We start from the raw sequence: 22,038 nt of genomic DNA on the forward strand, positions 1-22,038 counted from the left end.
ATAACAATGTCAATCACTCAGAGAAGAAGTATTTTTTTTACTGGGTTACAAATGTCTTGTGTTCCTCTGTTTGTTTGTACAGTTAAAAGTCTGGTCCGTTTTACCAAGTGTGCATTGAGCCTTTCACTGGCAGAGTCCGGCATGCCCCACATGGTTTTAGAGGAGGACAGTCTCAGGTCTGTGTTCTCCAGCCACTGCAGGAGATCCTGAATCTCCATTGTAACATCTTGTACCTGCAGAAGAAACGACAGAATGTAAGCAAAATCTCCTATGATGATTTGTCTCACTGTAGCCTTAATTATAGCACAAAGTTTCATCATATAACATTAATTGAATCAAGCTTGCAATATATTTTATTTAAAAAATAAGTCGAACAATGGCTGCCAACTGACAAAGTAGTATATGTTTATAAGATGCACTTTTATTTGTAGATATGGTTTGATTTATTATTTAATTTTAAACTTTGCCTTCCTTTATGACCTTAAAGTCCACCAGTTTAGTTTGAACTCACCTTTATAAATTGTTATGTTAACCTACAATCAGCACAAGAGGGCGCCATAATAAACTGACAGAGAAACATCAAGTGTTTATAATATATAGCGTAAAGATTTACTATATATAGTTATTATTTTTATACTACTTTGTGACGTTTGTAAGAAAATAAACATATCTGTGTTTCTCTCTTCACCTGACTCAGTTTGTTCTCTAACTCCAGCTGCCTGCGTTCAGTCTCACAGCGGACAAACTCCCAGCTGTCATTTAGTTGCTCCAGCCGAGACTGCAGACCATGAGGGCTGTCCCCGGACCCGACCTCCAGCAGCTCCCTGCCTGCCCGGTTCAGGGACTCCATCGTGCGAACATGGGACATTACATCATTACGCAAGACCTTGTGAGAGGAAGAAGCAGAAGAGGAAGAGTGTAATTGAAATGTATTGCTTGGAGGTGTTAGCAGAAATAATGTGCAATGTACAGACAGACATCATAGTGAACACCTTCAGCAGACAGAAGTCTGTTATGTGTTCAAGGGTAAGTGTTTGATGCTATTTAGCAGATAAACCCACAGCTCTATGAGGAAGTTAACTCATGTGCCTCACTAGAGACATTTCCAGCTTTTAATTGTCCAATCATTTTGGCTGTGTTAACGCTTTCAATATAGAGCCCTTGCTTCAAAATTGTAGTTTTTACTATCTTCCACTAAATTGAGCAATGTTTTCATGTTTGCCCCATGGGGCAAATACTTTCTATTTTCCTGGTTTCCACGAGGGGCATTGATGCTGTATTATGTATCAATGACATATCTCAGACTGAAAAAAATCCCCTTAGCATTTAGTATACAGAAAATAATTCTAAAACTGGCACTTAAAGGTTTAAACTTCTGAAAATAAATGAATATTTGTGATCAGGACTGATGTTGAGTAAAAACTGTAACAATGAAAGTGGAAAATAATATAAATATATATTATTTTTTATAGCAGTTTTAGGGAGGGGACATTGTTATCATCTAAAGTAGCACGTGGGAGTTTTTAAATTTTATTTGATAAAATAAACAATAACTAAAAAAAATCCCCTATTATTTATTATACAGAAAATAATTCAATTATGGTGTTGTTTTCTTCATAACAACAGTAATATTATGTAAACAACTGGCATTTTTAATGGTAAAAGTGAAAAGAAATATTAAGAGTTACTGGATTCAATGCTTTCTGAGACAAAAGGAGCTCCATCATATATTATATTGTATTTAGCCACCACCAACCTTGTGTTTGGCCAGCTCTATTTCACAGGCCTGCAGGTCAATGCTGATTGGCTGGCTGCCCTGCAGTTGTTCAGCAGTTCGGGACAGCCATGTGTGAAGCTCATCCAGTGTGTTTTGGAACTGACCCAGACCCAGCAGAGCACACTCCAGCTGATGCTAATGTCAACATAGGAAAAAAAAGTTAAATATACTTTGATTTACTTTTCCAGCTAAATGTAGTTTATCCTGAGGGTGCTGTCTGTTGTTGAAGTCACATCACATGTTCATGAATAGCATGGTGACATTGTGCATATAATGGTTTATAGTTGCATGTTAATATTAATATTACATAACATCTGCTTGCACATTCTCACCTGTCTGCTGACAGTCTCTGACTCCAATCCATCCCAGCGCTGTCTGAAGTCACACAGCGGCGACACGGAGCCTGGACGCTCCGAGCCTGGAGACAGGCGACACACGAAGCGATGGTTCAGGCTTTCTATCTCTATTTTCTTCTGGTAAAGTTCTCGCTTAAATTCCTGAGGGAAAGAATATAAAAAAGAATATATGTTTAGAAATTAGCCATTGTCATGACTGATGTGTTTCTGTTATAATGAGAGACAACCCACATAAGCAAAACAGCACTGTCTCTGTATAATATAAGGCCAACATATTGAGAAAAATATTGATCATTGCTGGTTGCGGGTGTACCTCAGCATATGAACTCACCTTAAAGTCACGTAGCTGCTCTTTGACTGATTCCAGGTCAGTTCCTACCATGAAGTCTTCAGTTGACCTCAGCTCAGCTGACTTCAACCACTCAAAAAGACCCTATTGGCAGAAGAAGAACATAATCAAAGCACAATAAATTAGATACTTTGCAATCACTTAGCCCTTAATAATAATAATAATAATAATAATAATAATAATAATAATAATAATAATAATAATAATAATAATAATAATAATAATAATAGTAATAATAGTCATATAGTAATATAATAATAATAATAATAATAATAACAACTGTATTTGTATAAGCACCTTTCATATAAAATGCACCTCAAAGTGTAGTTTTAAGCATGGTATTCAAAACAAAAAGATACAAAAATAATAGATCCAATAAAAAGGCAGTTAAATAAAATGAATAAAAGTGGTAGTGCAAAGAGATAAAAATGTACTACATAAACATTAATGCTTACATATTTAATATAGCTAGAGCAGCGTGTTCCAGTGTCTGGAGCGTACTGTAGTAGCTGAAAGCTCCATTTGTTCCACTCAGCACTGAATTCTTGCTGAGTTGTGAGATTTTCACATTGAACAAATGTTGTTCTCAACAGTAAAACATGTAACCCTGTTGGCATATACAGCTGGATACATTTCACATAGTTCTCTTTGCACTGTCTCACGCCGTTCGCACCATTAAACTCATTTGCCTTTTGGCAGAGGACCACAGAATGTGTCAGTCACTCAAAAGTAAGGCCACAGGGAGTAAGAGTCTAAACGGAATAAAGAAATAGCTTGGTCTTTGGCAGGATGCCATAACACTGTCTGAGTCAGGCTGGGATGGCCTGTTTGGTATGGCTATGATACTGACCATGAAGTATTGTTAGAATACGAGTATGCATATACATACAGTACACATACACTGTATATAGACACTCACCTGCATAGTGTCTTGATAATGTAATGCCATGTGCAAGGACTCCTCCAGCTTTTTGTGACATTCGTTCCACAGTTTGCTCAAGTTGTTCCACGTGCAATAAAGCTTTAAGACACCAAACAGACAAGGTTATAAGTTAGACAACACAACATCATGAGTTAAAATGATTTCTCTTAGATATATATCTTACTTCATCCAAGCTCTTTGTGACATCTGGCTTGTCTGTATCACCACATGCTGACATCAGGTCCATTCCCAAAACACCAAGTATGTCCAGATCTCCCTGTAAACTGTCAACGTCCTCCCTGAGAGTCTATCAGTTGAAAAGATGGAAAAGGTTATACAGTGTCTTTTGTATAACAACGTGTGTTTCTTATACATGTTACTTTTGAGGGCTAACAGACTAACCTGCATGGTTTCGAGGCTCTGACGGATTGTTTCGGATTCTCTCCGACTGGCATTGAGATCCAAAACTGCCTGCTGAGCATAATTGAGAGCAGCGGTGACATCACTGATGTCGCTCCAGAACTTCAAGGCGAGATCCAAGAGTTTGAGCAGCCAGCTTTCCCTCTCCTGGGCCTGAGTATGCGTCTCATCCCACATCTGGGACAGGCTGGATACTCGCGCCTGGATTGCTAAAATCACAAGGATATAACAGGGGTGTTGCTGATAATCGGCCCTTTTTCCAGAGTAGCATTGCTACTTGTAGCCCCGTGTGTAGTAGGACAGTATCGTATATAAGAAAGACCTGGCAGGCAAGTGATAGAAAAGGAAAATCTTTATAAGTTCCTTAATTATAGTTTTTTTTATCTGTGAAACTCAATTTGTGCCACTTCAGCCTCCTGTGGCCGAAATGTATATTACAATAACAAACACTTCCTGACAAAAACTTTTCCCACCTGTTTCACAGATAAAACATTTTTTTAAGGATTAGGAAGATTATAAAACACATAAACACAGGAGAGAAAACAATTCAGATCAGATTTAGAAAATGGATGCCTCTCAGGGCTTCTGTACATAACTGTATACAAACAATATCATTTCTGAGAAGAATACCTGTGCCGACAGATCCATCACCAGCTGCCTGCGTGTTAGCTAGCAGTTCATCTGCCTGTGTCTTGACACTACCGAGGCCCAGTTCCAGCTTGGACAGCTCGGCCAGGCTGTGCTTGTTGTCCTGTAGCTGCTCCTGGATCCTTGGGGTGAGGCCTTGAAGAGAGGTGGCAGTCTGTATGCGACTGCGCAGACGATCAAGACTCTCTCTGATAAGGTTCATCCTCTCATTCAGCTATAGACACAAGAAAATATGTGAAATTGCATGCTTGTGTGTGTTTGCGATATAGCGCAAAGTGTATGGCTACTTATAGCATTTTCTGCATTATCCAAGCATTTACTGAGTTATTGTTTTATTCTTATTCCTGTGTCAAAGGTCCTTGTCAGTTTTGATATGTAGTCAACCTCATACTATTTTTGTTTTTGTTTTAGTTGACTAAAAGTCTGGGCATTTTATTCTTATCTTACTTCTTCTGGAATACTCCGCAGAACCCATCCACCATACAGAGGCTCTGGCCGCTTCTTCACCTACAACTTCACGTCCCCAAACTCCATCCCGTCATTGTGGCCATCCCGTCGCATCCCCACTTCCGCATTACGTCATCACAACAAACAGCACGTGGATCTGTCCAATTTCCGATCACAAAGCAACAACATCATCTAAAACTGGCCCTGTTCAACACCCGTTCACTCAACAAAAAAACCCTCATTCTAAATGAATTCATCACCGACCACAACCTGGACTTCCTCTGTCTCACTGGCACAAACCCATGGACTATTTTTCACTCAACCAGACCACACCCACCGGATTCACATACATCGATAAACCTAGTCTTCAAGGGCGGGGAGGTGGTGTTGCTGCAGTCTACAGAAAGGACATTAAAATAATCACCTTTTCCACTCCTGCTGCTCCTTCATTTGAACACCTCGCCTATAAACTCTCCACTCCCCTGGTCACTGCCATTATTTACCGCCCCCCCAAGCCAAACCCCTCCTTTCTATGCGACCTCTCTGAATTTCTGACCCAGATTTGTGCAATTTCACCCTCTGTTCTCCTCCTGGGGATTTCAATATCCATGTCGATGACAACTGCAAACCTGCCATAGACTTTCTGGAACTGCTCCATTGCCTCAACTTCACCCAACACATCAACTTCCCCACCCACAGCCGCGATCACATCCTGGATCTGCTCAGCTGGTATGACAATTCACCAACTCTCCAGCCTCAACCTCAACATCTCCGATCATCTGGCAATCACCATTGACATCGATGTCCCAATCCCCACCCCCAAAGAAAAATGGAATATAAGTTTCAGAAATATCAAATCTCTCTCCCCCACCGCTCTCTCTGATGCGATTTCCAGTACACTGTCCGCCTCCCCTTCCCTGCTGTCTGATAAGCCCACAGAACTGGTTCATTATTACAACAACACACTCTCCTTCTGTCTTGATCAACTGGCTCCCATCAAAACCAAAACTGTCACATTCACTCACTCAGCTCCCTGGTATACTCCTGAACTCCACACAATGAAATCCCGAAAGTCAGCTTGAAAGACTCTGCAAGAAAACTGGTTTAACAGTTCACCGCCAAGCATACACAGACTACCTACAAGAATACAAAACTGCCCTCAACACAGCCCGGTCCTCTTACTACTCTCAACTCATACACTCCGGCTCCTCCAACCACAAGGCTCTCTTCTCCACCATCAACAAACTTCTGAAACCAAGCGACACTACCTCCATATCCTTCACAACTGACAAGTACAACTGTTTTCTTTCAATTTTTCAATCAATAATAGACACCATCTACAGCAACATGACCACCTCCCCACCTCCGACCATGCTCTCCCCCCTTCTAACACTCAGACCCTATCTCAGTTCTCCCCTGTGTCCCCAATGGAGCTCTCCAACATCATGATCGGCATGAAAACTTCCACCTGCACTTTGGATCCCATCCCCTCCCATCTCGTCAAGAACTGTCTCTCAGCAATTTCTCCACTCATCACTCTCATCATCAACTCCACTCAGCTCTGGTTCAGTCCCCCCTTCACGTAAACTGGCTGCTGTCACCCCCATCCTTAAAAAACCTTGAACGCGTAGTCTCAACGCAACTCAAAACCCATCTCAACTCCAATGATCTGTTTGAACCATTCCAATCCTCCGACTCTGGACACCTCACCATTCTCATCCTCCTCGACCTCACTGCAGCTTTTGACACCATTCACCACACCATCCTGCTCTCCCGTCTCGAAACCTCCCTAAACATCACCGGCACTGCTCTCTCCTGGCTGAAGTCTTACCTCACAAACCGGCAACAGTTCATCAACTTCAACAACTGCACCTCCTCCCCTGCTCCCCTGTCCCAAGGAGTCCCCCAGGGTTCGGGGCTTGGTCCTCTCCTCTTCATCCTCTACCTCCTCCCCCTCGGTCACATCATACGCCGCCATGGCCTCCATTCCATTGCTACGCCGACGATGTCCAGCTCTACATCTCTATAAAATCCATCACCACTGTCACCCTCTCCACTCTGACCAACTGTCTCACTGAAATAAAATCATGGATGCAAAACAACTTTCTAAAACTGTGATACATTTGACATGCTCATTATCAGTCCCAAATCCCTCAGAAAAAACAACAATAATTTCTCCCTTACCATTGACAACTCCACTCTGTCTCCCTCCCCACACATCCGGAACCTTGGAGTCATTTTCGACAGCAACCTCACCTTCACGAACCACATTAATCAGATCACCAAAACTGCCTTTTTTCATCTAAAAAATATAGCTTTTCTCCGCACATCACTTTCCTTCCCTGCTGCCGAAACCCTCATCCACGCCTTCATCTTACCCAGACTTGACTACTGCAACAGCCTCCTCTACGGCACACCATCCAAACTAATCAAAAAACTTCAACACATCCAAAACTCTGCCGCCCGTCTCCTCACCCACACCCGCTCCTGTGACCATATCACCCCTGTCCTGCAGAACCTCCACTGGCTCCCAGTCCCCCAACGCATCTATTTTAAAATCCTCCTCCTCACCTACAAAGCCCTCCACAACCAGGCCCCCTCCTACCTCACCGACCTGCTCCATCACCACACTCCCACTCGCACCCTCCGTTCCTCCGACGCCAACCTCCTGTCCCTGCCACAAAGGACCAAGTTCCGGACCTGGGGTGACAGAACCTTCTCCATCGTCGCCCCCTCCCTCTGGAACTCACTCCCCAAACATCCATGACTGTACCGATCTTACCATGTTCAAATCCCAAATCAAAACCGACCTCTTCAGATCTGCTTTTAATGTGTAATTACTTCTATGTATTTTTAATGTTGATGTCCTGTTTTTCTTAATGTAATTTGTAATGTTATATGTTATATATTAAGCGTCTTTGAGTACCTTTTAAAAGCGCTCTATAAATAAAATGTATTATTATTATTATTATTATTCGTCTTATCTTTGCTTGTATGGTGCTGTCATACTTAACTTTAACTTAAGATAAGTAAGTTACTCCGACTTCGCTCATTGTGTGCTGCCAGTGTATTCCTGATATGATGCAGCACAGGAAATGGAACTGCTGCATTGAAAGAAATATGCTATAATATTTTTTCTCCTTTTTTTTCCGTCAACGTCAATGAATAGAGAGACTGGTTACGTTTGTATTACGCTTTAAACTACATTTAGTGTTGTCTCTTTTCAGCAACAATATTGCATGTTGATATTGTCACAGTTAGTGATAGTGACAGTCCCTGTTAGTCATAGAGAAAAAGGTAATTGACAAAAATATTTTGTCATCCTTTTCATTAGTGATATTTACACTGCAAGTATTCTTACCTGCGTGAATCGAGGCAATGACTCCTCGAGTACATTAGCAGTCTCTCTGACCCGGTCTCTGATGGCTCTATGCTGCTCCTCTGCCTCTGCTGCCTGTCGACAGAACTCATCCCCCTGGATGGGGTTCAGTTCTGACAAGCGTTTTGCCAGAGAGCATAAGCGTGCAATCAAGGGTCTGTGTTCTGCTATAGACTCTCTCAGACCCTTAGCAGAAAAGAGATACAAAAGAAGGGTTTAATAACAATGTGGAGAGCAGGATTTATTTTAAGAAAGAGCCTGATTTCAGTTTAATCCCTAAAATAAACAGAGGAAGTTTGAAAAATAATCACTTTATCTCACTTTACATGGCTTACTTGACAAAACTGAAATGTCATTATAGTGAAGTGCACAGGTGGAACAGTAACCCAGTCAGGAAGTAGATTAGACTAATGAACTCTACTTGAACAGAACAGCTCATTCAGCTAGAGGAAAATGGTGACAGACTGTGAAGTATAAAAGGACTTCTTTGTTGAACTGGACAAAAGAAGGTATGATAAAAAAAAGAAGAGAAAAGCTGGCACACTAATGTGGTAAGGCAGGTTTCTTCTACCTGTAAGAGGTCCTGTTGTTCCCGAAATGCCTCATAGCTGATTGTGCTCAGGGAGAGCTGGCCAATTACGGTTTGAGTTTCTTCGAGCCAGGGCGAAACCTCAGTGAGGCCGTCTGAGAATTGGAGAAGAAGTGACTGAGTGTGTTCAAGTTGCAGGACCACATGGGAATTGGTGGCTGAGGTGGTGTTGCATTGCTCCTGTAAGGCATCTAGTGGGGTCTGTGCAGAGAGGTGACAGCATAAATTAACTTAAAATATAAACACCTTAAAAGTAGATTTGTGTACATTATCAGTACATTGGATGCATTAAATGAAGTGTGGAGAATACCTGCAAATCGCCTGGTTCTCCTTCATCACTGTACGTCAGCAGGATTTCAGCAATCTTCAACATCTTCTCAATGTTGAACCGGTGTTGGAGAATCTCCACTGACAAAATCTGTTCAGGAGATAATACATCAAATTCAAATTGCACACATATGTAATGTTTTTTTAGTCAAAGTGGAAAAATATTGATTTAGTTTATTAGTAAGTCAGTTATAAGTGTATAATGTCCCGACCTTCTGCTCATAGAGTTGTTCTGCTATGAGCTTTGGCTCCAGGTGAATGGTTTTCAGCTTTTCCAGACTCAGCGCTGTGTCTCTGAACCAAGCCATCTCCTTCACCACTGCCTGTTCCAGCTGATAAGAATATACTGTATGTTAGCATAACAATAATAACATCTAATTTATAACATAATATATGTACAATGTCATAATTGAAACCTGATACTATTATTTCTGACTTGGCAGCACATAATGGCATTAGTATCATTCTTGGATATAACTAATCATAATTAAAATTAAATCAAATAATATGATGGCTAAACAAATTAAGGTTTCATGTTCCACAGTTCTTGAACATTAGAACTTAAGTATAAACTTAAGTGTAAGAGAGTGTAAAAGCAGCAATTGAACAAATGAAATATAAAAACATATGTACAGAATACTAAAAACTATGAAAATAACATAAAAAGAATTGAAGAATGACATTGAAATACATTTTACAAGACATTTTATTATAGGATAGAGTGGAAACATAACCCTCTTTCTTTCAGCTGCACATAGTACTGCATCTCCAGCATGTGTCTGCGCTCCTGCTGCGCCCAGGAGCTCCCTCTCGATGCGGCCCAGCCACAGGTGGAGGTCCTCCTGGCTGGAGGTACAGCGACTGGAGGCCTCCAGGGCCTGCTCCAGCCTCTGCAGCACATCCAGACTGCTTAGACTTAGCACAGAGCAGCGGATACGCAGAGCATCCATCTTCTCCTGCACCTGCTGGGCTTCTTCCTCTGAAACAAAGGAAAAATCACAAACATTGGGCATATCAGCAGTCATAGGGAAAGACCAACATATTTTTGCAGACATTAATGTTAAAAATCATTGTAAGACAGTGTCTTTAGAATTAATAGGATAATAATAATAATAATAATAATAATAATAATAATAATAATAATAATAATAATAATAATAATAATAATAATAATAATAATAATAATAATACACTATAATGCACTTTTCATTTGCGTAAACAAAACTCAAAGTGCTAACAAAACTCAAAGTGCTATGTAGGATGTACTTTTATTTACTGACATAGGCATTACTAAATATGTGTTGTAGTATTGATTACTATAGTTTATTCAGTACTATAGCCTACCATATGTTGGAAATGCATCTGGATTGGTTATACTGTTTTGACATTTTAATCAGATTCCATACAAAATCTGTTGTACGAGTATGTATATTATTATGAATAGATTTGAACATTTTGCAGTAAAATTGCCTGCTAATGCTACTGGCAGTTATAGAAATATTATTTGGTATTGTCATTTTAACTAATATTTATCCATTATCAATGACCATTAGCTTTTACTTTATGTAGTACACATTACCTGCAATGGCATCCATCAGATTATGTCCTGACTTTTGTATTTTCCCTAGCTCAGCAGTTTTGACTTGAATCTCTTCAACAACAGCCTAAAAGAAAGTGAAAACATGTCAAAGTTGTACTTTTCTACTCAAACAGCACAATGCACATTTACTATACTGTACAATGCTGTTGAACCATACATGGAAGAGTTCCAACCTTGGCCCTGTTTGTGGCCTCTGAGAGATGCAGCATCACTCTCTCTGCATTCCGTAGTTCAGCTAGGGCCTGTTCCACAGATATGAGCCATTGCTGCAAGCTGTCTACTCCTTCTTGGAAGAGCCGGGCCCTGGGCAGAATGAGCTCCAGACTCGCTCTCCTACAGCAACAAAATGTTCATTGATTGCTACCATTGGTGAGTAATAATTGTATCATGCAGTACGTTTTGCCAAATGTAAATGTGGCATTGCCAGTAGGCTAAAAGTAGCTGACCTTTGCTCTGCCCCTAGCTGTAAAGCCTCCCACTTCTGTTTGAGAGTGGAGAGCATGACCTTCTCCTGCTCCCCTTCCTCTCCTGGGTGGGCCTCTACAAGCCGAGGGCCCTCCAACATCATGGAGTCCATACTACGCCTTCGGTCTGTTAGGAGGCGCTGCAGGAGCTGTAAAAGAACAGAATGCGCTCAGATAAAGCCAGACTTCATGAAATCAAAAAGGTTTATTATAGATGGAGGAGTCTGTAATAGTTACCCCTATTACTAGAAAGACTGATAATTCAAGAATAAACACAAGTGATAAATATTTCAAAGCCCCTACGGAAAGCTATTTTCTGTGTTAAATCAAATCAGTACTGCAGAAAATGTTACCTTATATTTGAGGTTTTGAGGAAATGACATTGCTTCCAGTAAGAATTTCAGTTATCAACTCCCCATTCTTGTTTTATCTGGCTTTGTGTAAGTTTGGAGGAAGCCCTGTCTCGTGTGTCAAGCTTACATTGTCAAGAGCCAGGCAGGTTTCACCTCATCCAAAGAGCTGACATTGGGTGTGACTATAGCTGAAAGGTGAGAGACTTTTTTCATACCCCCAGGAAATGTACACAAAGACTTACTGAAGAAGCTTAGTGTGGCTATGAACGCCAGCCATTCACCACTGAATAGAACTGAATGTTGTTAAGAAAGCAGTTTAGCATTTTCCATGACCTCAGCACGGCTTTCTGTAGGAAAACCTTTCAGGTGTATTCCCACTACTACAGTACTTCCAATACGTTGTTTTGGAACAAGAAATGAGGTTATGTGTGAACAGACCTTTTGTTCTTGGAGCTGTGCTTTCACCACTTTGACCTCTGAGGATGGGGGTTTCTGATTGGCTGTGAGTTCCTCTATCTCACAGACCCATGTGAGTAAAGCTTCCAAGTTTTGTAGAAATGTCTCAGAATCTGTTGACATATCCCTCAGTGCCAAAACCGATCTTGTTCCCTTGAGAGAGACCATTACAAAGTATTAGCTGAAGTACGAATGAATGAAAGTACTGTCGGCGAATGATTCCATGTAAAACATGATCGGTTTTACTGTTGTAAGAGGAGAAAACAGTAATGATTAAAAACATACCCTCCATCTATCCAGGCTGGAATCCTGGTCTGAGCTTGAGTGTCCATCACTTTGGAGCTACAAAATAGAGACAGTCAACATTTGTTTCAATTCATAAAGTCACTGTTTGAAACATACCCACCATGATGTTATAGAGACAAAACATTGCTTCTAAAGAAAGAGTCTAGGAATAGGTAAGAATTCAAATGAGAGGAGGAAAGGATGAAATGGAAGAAAGATGAGATGTGTCGTGTTTAAAAGTTGGTGTTGTTATCAACCTCAGCAAGTTCCTCGGCGACACCATTCAGGACTCTAACAGTTCTGGTGACAATAGGGTCCCCTCCCTTATCTCCAGACGGATACTCTGTCACTTCCACAATTTCTGTTACGACCGTCTCCGTCACCTCTGTAACCTCTGTAACCTCTCGTGATGCCAGAGTCTTCCATGACCAAGGGCTTCCTTCTCTAGAGTCTCTCCTCTGAAAGCTGGCCCTCCTCTCTTCAGCGTTCTTGTCCGGATGAGCTAGGGGGGATCTGGTAAACTCCGGAGGCACTGCTCTCCTTGTTAGTGTCCCATTTCGGGATATTTTTATTGGAGAAGGGCTGTTGTGCCATGCATTATCCAGAGTACTGGTGCTCCTGATTGTGGAGGCGGGAGAGCTGCGGAGGAGTTTGTCCGAAATGGGAGTATGAGCCCCCTCTTCCCTCTGATGATCAATTTCCTGTGCCTCCTTGTCTTCTTCCACCTCTGCTTCCTTGTTTGCATCCTCCGTTGCTTTGTCTTTGATAGCCACTTCTGGTTTAGCCTCCCCATGTTGCTCCGGGGGCTGCCACTCTCTTCGTCGTTGGTAGCACTCCTTGAGGAAGGCCTCGTCTGACCTCACATGCTTGGATTTCTGGCCCAAGCAGCTGGGCCGGCTGACCAGGTTACCCATAATCCTTCAGCCCACAGGCTAGTGAGGTAATAGGTGAGGTAAGGCCCCTCGGCCATGCATGCGGAAGATCCTTCAGCTACCTAAAATAAGACAAGGGGGCTCTGGGTCATCATGCAGTGTTCATTGTGTAAATCAACAAAAAATTAAACAACCAAACCTCTTCCTATAAAAAGCACAACTTCCCTTCTTAAAGTAAAGATGCTGTGATACTGATATCGAATATCGGTCTAATACTGATCAAAAATAGCTGGACCAGGTATGTATGACAATGCGCCAGATACTATTAATTAAATAAATAACAATTCAGTACATTATTACTATGTATTTATTAGTTAAATACATACATTATTAGTATATTTAGCATGATGTTGATTTAAACATACAAGAATGATATGAGTCACTTCCACACAGTGGAGCATACAGCCTATTATTTAAAAACTGGTATGGGGTCGGTACTTGGTGTTGGCCGATACCCAAATCCCAGGTAGCATTATTGATTCCGGGAACTAAAAAGTGAGAAGGGTGCATTCCTACTTTAAAGTCACTAAATATGCTTGCGACAGCTTACATCTTCAGAAAACTGCTATGAGACAAAATGAAACCAGTCTCTTTTATCTGCTAAATTGCTGTGCCAACGTTGCCCTTTTCTTGGCACCGGAAGACCAGAAGGAACTACAGCAGAGATACTTGGCCTGGATATTCCCTGTTCCCTTTGTTTTCATTTAGACCACATACACACATGCTATCTATCTCACATCACCAACTAAAATATTCTGGGCTTAGAAATCAATGTGACAGGCTTGTCGAGGATCCCACTGTTGAGCCTGGCACGCAGAAGCGGTGGCAGACAGCCAGCTCTTTCTCTAACTCAGCCTGCACAAGTCCTGGGAAACCCGCTAAGGATTTGATCAAATATGACAGCCATAAAAAACGCAGACACCGCCTCCTTTCTCAGGGGTGACAATAAGAGGGGGAGTAGAAACATAGAGTGGCATGGGGGCAGTGGGGAGTAAGTAGTTAGAAATAACATCAGCAATCAACAGTATACCTTTAAGTGCAGTATAAAGTTATGATGTTTTTTATGGAAAAAAGATTAACTAAATGTGTTTCCATAGGGATCACAAAGTGTAGCTAGTAGGATACTAGGCTTTTCTCTCACTAATAAGTCACTGAATGAGGATTTTTGAATCCAAGAATGATGTCGTAAACATAGTGTTTGACCAATATTATTATATTACTGAAAGAACTCTCATTGGCAGGGACAATTCCAAACTGTGTCAGCCCGTCTGCTTCCCCCGTCAGCTCAGTGCCTTCATTGTTTTGACGGAAGGGTTAAAGGTGAATGCAATTATCTTGGTCTAGAGGAGCTGAGGTGAGCCCATCAGGAGATCACAGGGAGGGTTCTTGTCGAGGCTGGGTCCTCCCTCTGAGGCGAGGTTGGACTGGTCCATTCAGAATTATACAGGTCACCTCAGGTCATGCTTGGTGACTAAAGATCTGTTGGGGGGCAATTTGGGTCAACAAAGGGGAAATTGGGCTGTTGGCTTCTCAAGCTACTGAGAAAGGTTTTTTTTTCTGGTTTGAAAAAGCAGAAGAGGCACATTTAAAGTGCTGAATGGGTAGAGTTACTGTACATGTTAGTCATGCAGTAGTATTACGGCGACGGCCTTATTTATCTGCGGGGATTACATTATGGATGCACCTTGTTTTCCCTATTTAAGTATGCAGATTTAGATGTGTGACCGCCGCCCCTTGATTGGCTGCGGCGACACCTCCTCCTTCCACCTTGATGAAGACCGGCTGTGATTGGGGTGCACCTGTTCCGGCTCTCCAATCCGAGGCGCACTGGAGAGACCAGTGACTACAAATGCCTAGCCAGCTTGACAGTCGGGGCTGCTGGTGTTGTCAGCCATATGCCTTGTACTCGTGTGTACTAGATTCTGTATATTGCATATTGTCGGTTAAAATTCTGCGTTCTGTATCCTATGTGTTGGAACTAGGTTTACCTTTGGCGTTAGTTGTTGAGAAGTTTGCAGCGTTTTCTGTTAGGCACGTTAGGGTGCCGAGTTTGTTTTGTTAGTTTGGCTTTGATGCCTTATTGGCTCTTGTTGTTCTTTGTTGTGTCATTAAAAGCAATTGTTTGCCAATTGTCCAGCTATATTAATAGATGTATCCTATTTAAATCATGACCATCTGGTTTTATGTTACTCCTTTTCCCTTTCCGAGCCGGTTCGTAACAAGTAGGCAGACAAAATTATGCTGAATATGCAGCTCTTTTATCTTTGCCAGAGGTTAGACACAAAGGAAGTCTGCAGCCAAGGATAACTTTACATTGTGCTACTGTCAATATCCACCATATATTTGAATCAAATATGGTAACACAATTATAAGATATATCACGGCTTTTAACTAAATGAGAATCTAAGACATGACCTAGTTTGATATGATGGCTCCATGTGCATTAGGCTAGTAATTACCTACATCATGCACTACTCTGCAGAACAGATGATGCAGTCAATGGATCCACAGGGGAGAACACAGTGAGATCAGAAAGTGGTGCCCAGACAAAGCCCCGGACTCAAGATCAATGATTACCCAGTTAGCTCAGATCACTGCCCAGCGGTCTCCTGAGGAGGGACGAGAGAGTGTCTGTGGCCGTGTTCGTATGGGTTAACAATTCAAGATAGAGGGTGTGCCATGTCTGGTTACTGCAGTGCATGTGTGGTCGTTTGCTAAATTACACATTTGCCTTAACAGTGATCTCACAGCAACGTATGTGAGGATGTGAGTTGTGTCATTCGACTGCACAATACATATGCAAATATATTGTTTTGTCTACTAGACTAGGCCACTCAGATGCTAATATACAACATATGAATACAAGATAATATCAAAGGCATTTTATTCATTTTAAAGCCCACATATGATAATATAAGAATTCCATGACCTACAATATTGTACAATCAAGGCAACCAAAATCTTAAAAATACCTCATGCCCGTATCTCATATGCACCTCTCACCAGGAAACCACTCCACCATAGGAGTGCTTCCCTCCCAGAACTCGTATTGCGGATGACCTGCCCAACCCATTACTTAACCTATTTTTTAAATGGCCCTTAATTCAGACCAGCCCTTCCTCTGCTCTCAACACTGATTTATGATACATGACCGCAGTCCATTTCCTGATGAATTTGATTACAACCACAGCGTAGGGGCTTCTTCATGCAAACAAATAATTATCGTTGTTAGATACTTCAGTTTCACAATTCATGTCTAATTCTTATCTAAATATCAATATGGGAGACACGTGTATATATATATATATATATATATATATATATATATATATATATATATATATGAGCAACACTCTAATGTTCGTTTTACGGATTACGGATGATCTAAATGATACAAGACATATACAACATAAACATTGTATGGGTGGGTTTGCAATTAGTAGCAGAACAATAATCATCAATCACAACAGTAGAGCCCCATAATGTTGTGTCACTGCTGTGTGCTTGCCTCTGTTAAGGGAGGTCCTGAAGTAGTAATCATGGTAGTGGTCCCTAATCAAGGATGGCAGCTGTGCATTCACCCATGAGACTCATAATATTTTAGGGTGGATATTGTACAAGGTCACACGTTGTTCATCTCAAAGACAGCGTCTCTAAGCATGCAACACAAAGCTACTGTGTTGAACCAAATGTCAGCATGGTTTTGGAAAAATTAATAGTCACTGAAAATGGCCATGCCTATTGAGCTATGTTCAAATTTTGAACTGAATCTTTTCAAGAAATTCAATCAGCTAAGAGACTGTTTACAAAGAACAAACTGTTGAACTGAATTAAAATATACTTACATCAGAATGGTCCACTTGTTTTTTTCATTTGGTTAGAATAAGTGAAGAAAATCCTACAGTCACAACTCACATGGCTCCCTTAATCACAAAGTCCAAAACCAAACTCTCACTGAGCTACTGGCAGTTTTGGCGGTTTGAAGCTTACGTGAACCACACTTACCCTGAAGCACAGTTGAGCCAAACAGCATGAGTAAAGGAATCCAGCCGGTCCTCAATCACCATTCAAAAAGGAGAGAAAGGGGGGAAAAAAAAATCCAGCTTTGTTTGAGCATCCTTTGAACGGCCTCCCAGCTCCAACCCAAACACGAAGTATACACATGCATACTCTCTCCAACACACACTCAATCAAGTCCACTCATTCACACATGCCCACATACAAACACACTTTCTAAACACACTCACACATGACCTGATAACTGATGCTTTTCCGTTGCCCACAGTCACAGGCAAACAATGTCCTCCTCTCGCTTCACAGTGCACCCCTCCCCTCCCCTCACTTCACTTCTCCTCCCACCAGCTCTGCTCCTCTCCCTTTCTTCTTTGTTGTGGGAGCTGTGATAGAGGAATTCCTTCCTTGTTAACGCCGCCGATGGGATAGTGCGCCCAGATGGAGACAATGTATTCCAACGGCTCAGTTGAACTCCCACAGTTCCCAGCCAAGAGCAGTTTTCACATGGAGGTCAGATTGAGCTAGTTCCATATAACGACAAGGAGCCGGTGATATTCTCACCAGTGTTGCTGCTGTTGCTGCTCAGGTTGCTCCTGTACCAGGCAGCGAGGCGGCAAAGTGCCCCCTTTACCTTCCCCAGGCTTTTTCTCTCACTCTCTCCCCCCTTCTCATCCCACAAAGCCCCTCCTCTGGGTCCGAATGTGGCTCAGAAACTCCATGCTGCTTCTGCAAAAAATGGGATGGGTGGGAGGCAAAAAAAAGGAGAGTTTTCTAAAGACCCCTGGGCCGCCCTTGGAACATTCACATGTTAAGTGACAGCTGCCTCGGTCCATTCCCTCTCTCGATGGCGAGGGAGAGAAGTGCAGGCTACAAAAGAAGGGACCCACACCCACCCTGCCACCCACCCACTCACACATTCAATCCCAACCCCCTTGCAGTCCCCTCTTCCCCATTCAGAGTCAGTGCAGCAGTCTCCACAGCTGCAACAAAGACGACTAATTACTGTAAAACATCTCAGATTACTTTTCAACTCAGTCCCAGCCATTGCAATCCCGGCCCGTAAACAAAGAGGCTGGAAGCAAACACACACAAAAATAGAGAGCAATGGGAAGATAATACAGAGTCTTTTCTCTGCTTTTGGCTTGGGAAAGCAAAGGAAGGACCCCTATGGTGAAATTCTATCATGCCCCATTTCAATAAGTCACAATATTTGTCTTAGAAGTGCAGAACACCAAGCATACTGTATGCTAACACCATTCCAGCAACATTTACTCACATTTTCTGGTGTTTGAACTAAACTTTGTGAAATTTTTCTGTTGAATATGTCAAGTGTATATTCAGATATTAGTTATACTGGTTTTAATACACCAGAAACATGTCTTTGGAAATTACGTCACGTGCAGGTGCACTGAAACCCAACAGAAGTGTGCATATAGGTGACAGTATCACAAAGACTGTTTATGCCCCAAATCATAACCTCTTTCATTCTGTCTTTCTCCATCCAAGCAAATAATCAACCAATCGACTGATCAACCAAATGCATGCATGCATGTACAGTACACAAACCCACACGCTCTCTCACACAGTCTCGTCAATAAACATACACACGCACACATGCGCGAAGCTACCCGCAACTCAGCTTCCTTCCTAATCCAAGGTTACCCGTTGAGTGTTAGGATTAGTTAAAGGAGAAGTCATCTGAAGGAAACCTTACTGTTGAGTATTCAATAAACTATCACATCTAGTTCATATTTGTATGCTTTATCTTTTTACATAAAATATATCCTTAACCTGTATGTAATCTCTCAGAAAGAGAAGTCAGGATTGATAATATCTTCTATGAATAGGTGGAATATCCATGTGCCTTACTGCTTGCATTACATATATCACCTCATAAGATATAATAAAATGCATCCAAAACGCTGCAGCGAGGCTGCTGACTAGAACCAAGAGGAGAGATCACATCAGTCCAGTGTTAGCCACTCTACACTGGCTTCCAGTAACTTTTAGAATTGATTTTAAGGTCCTCCTTCTTGTATACAAAGCCCTCAATGGAACCGAGTTACACTGCCAACTCTCTAATAAACTATGTGACCCCAAGAACATTACGATCATCCACTACTGGTTTATTAAATGTTCCCAGAAACATCCACAAGAAAATTGGGGATACAGCCTTTAGCAATTATGCACCAAAGCTATGGAACACTTTACCTGCAGACATTAGGGAGGCAAGCTGGCTCAATATCTTCAAAAGTAAACTAAAACATATCTCTTTACTTTAGCCTTTTAATAGTGATATTTTATATCTCTTTACTTTAGCCTTTTAATGGTGATATTTTATATATCTTTATCTTAGCCTTTTAATGGTGCCACTTTAAACTAATTTAAATGATTTCATACATTTTTAAGCTTGTTTTTCCTGAAGGAGGATCATTTAGTGTTGAGGAAGTAAGAAAGTTAAAAGTAAGGTTGAGAGAGCAAGAGGAAAAAGTAATGTCAAAGAAAAAGATTAAATCTGAAGCGTTGAAAACAATGGAAGAACATAAAAGACAGTTTATGTTATGGGAGAAAGAAGCAGAGAACAAGGATAGGAAGAAAGTATGTGGATGATTATTTGCAAAGACAAATATAGATGAAAGTACAGACAAAGGGATTATGAAAATGTCAAAGAATGTTTAAAGGCTGCTATTTTATCTGCTATTTTAATTCAGCTATTTTTATACTATTTTAATTCTGCTATATTATATTATTTTAATTCTGCATTTTTATCTGCTATTTTATACTATTTTATCTGCTATTTTATCTGCTATTTTATCTGCTATTTTATCTGCTATTTTATCTGCTATTTTATACTATTTTAATTCGGCTATTTTTATAATGGTACTTCAGACTCATTTACATCTACATTGTGATTATTGTGCTGTAAATGCTCTTATTCTGTCTAATCTTATACTAATTGTTATGTTTTTGATGTGAAGCACTTTGGGCTGCAATTCTTGTATGAAAGGTGCTATACAAATAAAGCTTATTATTATTATTATTATTATTATTATTATTATTATTATTATTATTATTATTATTATTATTATATTATAAAATCAATACCACTCGCTCCAGTGTAAAGTGCCTTCTATGTTACATGTGAGGGGAAATTTCTTTGAACCTGTCAATGTAAACTTGGTTTATTCAGCATGCGGGTCGTGATTTATTCCATTCGGGCCACAGGATCATGATGTAACTCCATTAACAAAGTCTTAAATCCAGTATATTCTGCGGGAGCTTCATGCAGGGTTTTTGCCTCTTAAGAATTAAACACATATTGTAGGTCAACTATAGATAAATGTTTTCAAATGTTACTGTCATATTAGTTAAAACACTCAATTGAATTTTCAATTTCAATAAACAAGACGACAAGCTATATTAAAATGTGGTTATTTAGCAATCTTTATATTTCCTTGAGGGACTTTGCAGCAAAGTGGTATTCATCTTTTTGGGACCATAAACAGAATGTCCTCCCCACAAAATTACCGTATAAGTGGTATAACTGTTGAAACCAAAACCAAAACTTGACAATGACTTACTTCACATACATACAAAGGTACTTATTTCCACTCAAACCATGATCTTTTCCTAAACCTAACCACTTAGTATTGTTGACTTAACCTTACCAAGTGTTTTGTTTCAATTCTCAACATTAACCATGTGTTTAAAACTGTGACCGTTTCACAACGTGCACCTGTCGCTGGTACTCTCCAACGGCAAACGTGTTGAAAATGTTCAATGCACATTTTTAGCAAATAGTTAAAAAAAAAAAAAAAAGAACTGTCAACAAGGGTGTAACCCTCAGCACATAGTTTTGTGTGCTTTTGTAGATACAAGGCAATTGCAAACATTTGGGAACATGTGTTGTCATTGGCAAACAACCTATTCTGTCATTTAGGTAGGAGGACGTGTTGACTATAAATGTCTGTACAAATCAAATCAAATCGAATTTATTTGTATAGCCCAATATCACAAATTACACATTTGTCTCAGTGTGCTTTACAGACTGTACAGGTTACGACACCCTCTGTCCTTAGACCCTCGCACCACACAAGGAAAAACTTCCTAAAAGAAACCCCATAATTAAAGGGGGAAAAATGGAAAATGGAATTGGATGACAATCCATCCAATAATTGTGTAGATATTTCAGTCTGGACCAAAGTGTTGGACCGACATTGCCAACCCTAGAACCATGCTGCTATCGTTGCTAAAAATAACTTACAATTAGGAAGTTTTAGTCTGTTAGTCTGTTGAAGATGGGTGGGCTGAAGCTCAGCTTTCATTAGTGAAGTTACGTGTGGGTGCTCAGAACTTTTTTACTCACAGCGCCCGATTAATAATTTACTGCTGAAATCTGAAAAACTTCTAGTCCTGTAAAACAGTCTCTCATGTTTTCGTCCACATAGCTTCATCAAAAGCATTCGAAACCTAATGGTATGAAAATGCTGGTGGTGATAAAAAAAAAAGAAGAAGGCTGTTTCATTCTGCTTTGAAGCTGCTTCAGGTTTTCAAAGCTATCCTCAGCCCCTTACATTTCTGTCCTATTTCTGACCCCCTGCCCAACTCCTTAATCTTTGCAAATATTGGTAAAAAGAACAAAACAAAGGCGAAGAAAAAAGAAAACTGTCAATGTGGCCGATGAGAGAGAGTGAATTGAATAGAATGACCCCTATGGGGT

General features: G+C 40.7%; 1 protein-coding gene across 1 annotated transcript in view; it reads right to left on the bottom strand.

Annotated features, from left to right (window-relative positions):
• macf1b (microtubule actin crosslinking factor 1b) overlaps positions 1-22,038 on the bottom strand; it is a 41,409-nt gene that overhangs the window by 10,686 nt on the left and 8,685 nt on the right. Inside the window, exons 4-22 of the mRNA XM_029451215.1 lie at positions 12,373-12,429; positions 12,070-12,240; positions 11,261-11,427; positions 10,988-11,147; positions 10,794-10,878; positions 9,949-10,193; positions 9,427-9,546; positions 9,198-9,305; positions 8,870-9,088; positions 8,281-8,484; positions 4,455-4,686; positions 3,807-4,033; positions 3,589-3,711; positions 3,402-3,503; positions 2,465-2,566; positions 2,110-2,274; positions 1,757-1,912; positions 689-886; positions 105-233 (exon numbers count right to left, since the gene is read on the bottom strand). Coding sequence (XP_029307075.1) covers positions 105-233; positions 689-886; positions 1,757-1,912; positions 2,110-2,274; positions 2,465-2,566; positions 3,402-3,503; positions 3,589-3,711; positions 3,807-4,033; positions 4,455-4,686; positions 8,281-8,484; positions 8,870-9,088; positions 9,198-9,305; positions 9,427-9,546; positions 9,949-10,193; positions 10,794-10,878; positions 10,988-11,147; positions 11,261-11,427; positions 12,070-12,240; positions 12,373-12,429 — 2,970 coding nt within the window. The remainder of the gene's footprint in view (positions 1-104; positions 234-688; positions 887-1,756; positions 1,913-2,109; positions 2,275-2,464; positions 2,567-3,401; positions 3,504-3,588; positions 3,712-3,806; positions 4,034-4,454; positions 4,687-8,280; positions 8,485-8,869; positions 9,089-9,197; positions 9,306-9,426; positions 9,547-9,948; positions 10,194-10,793; positions 10,879-10,987; positions 11,148-11,260; positions 11,428-12,069; positions 12,241-12,372; positions 12,430-22,038) is intronic.

This window comes from Cottoperca gobio, chromosome 16 (genome assembly GCF_900634415.1).
Source record: "Cottoperca gobio chromosome 16, fCotGob3.1, whole genome shotgun sequence".
Taxonomy (NCBI): Eukaryota; Metazoa; Chordata; class Actinopteri; order Perciformes; family Bovichtidae; genus Cottoperca; species Cottoperca gobio.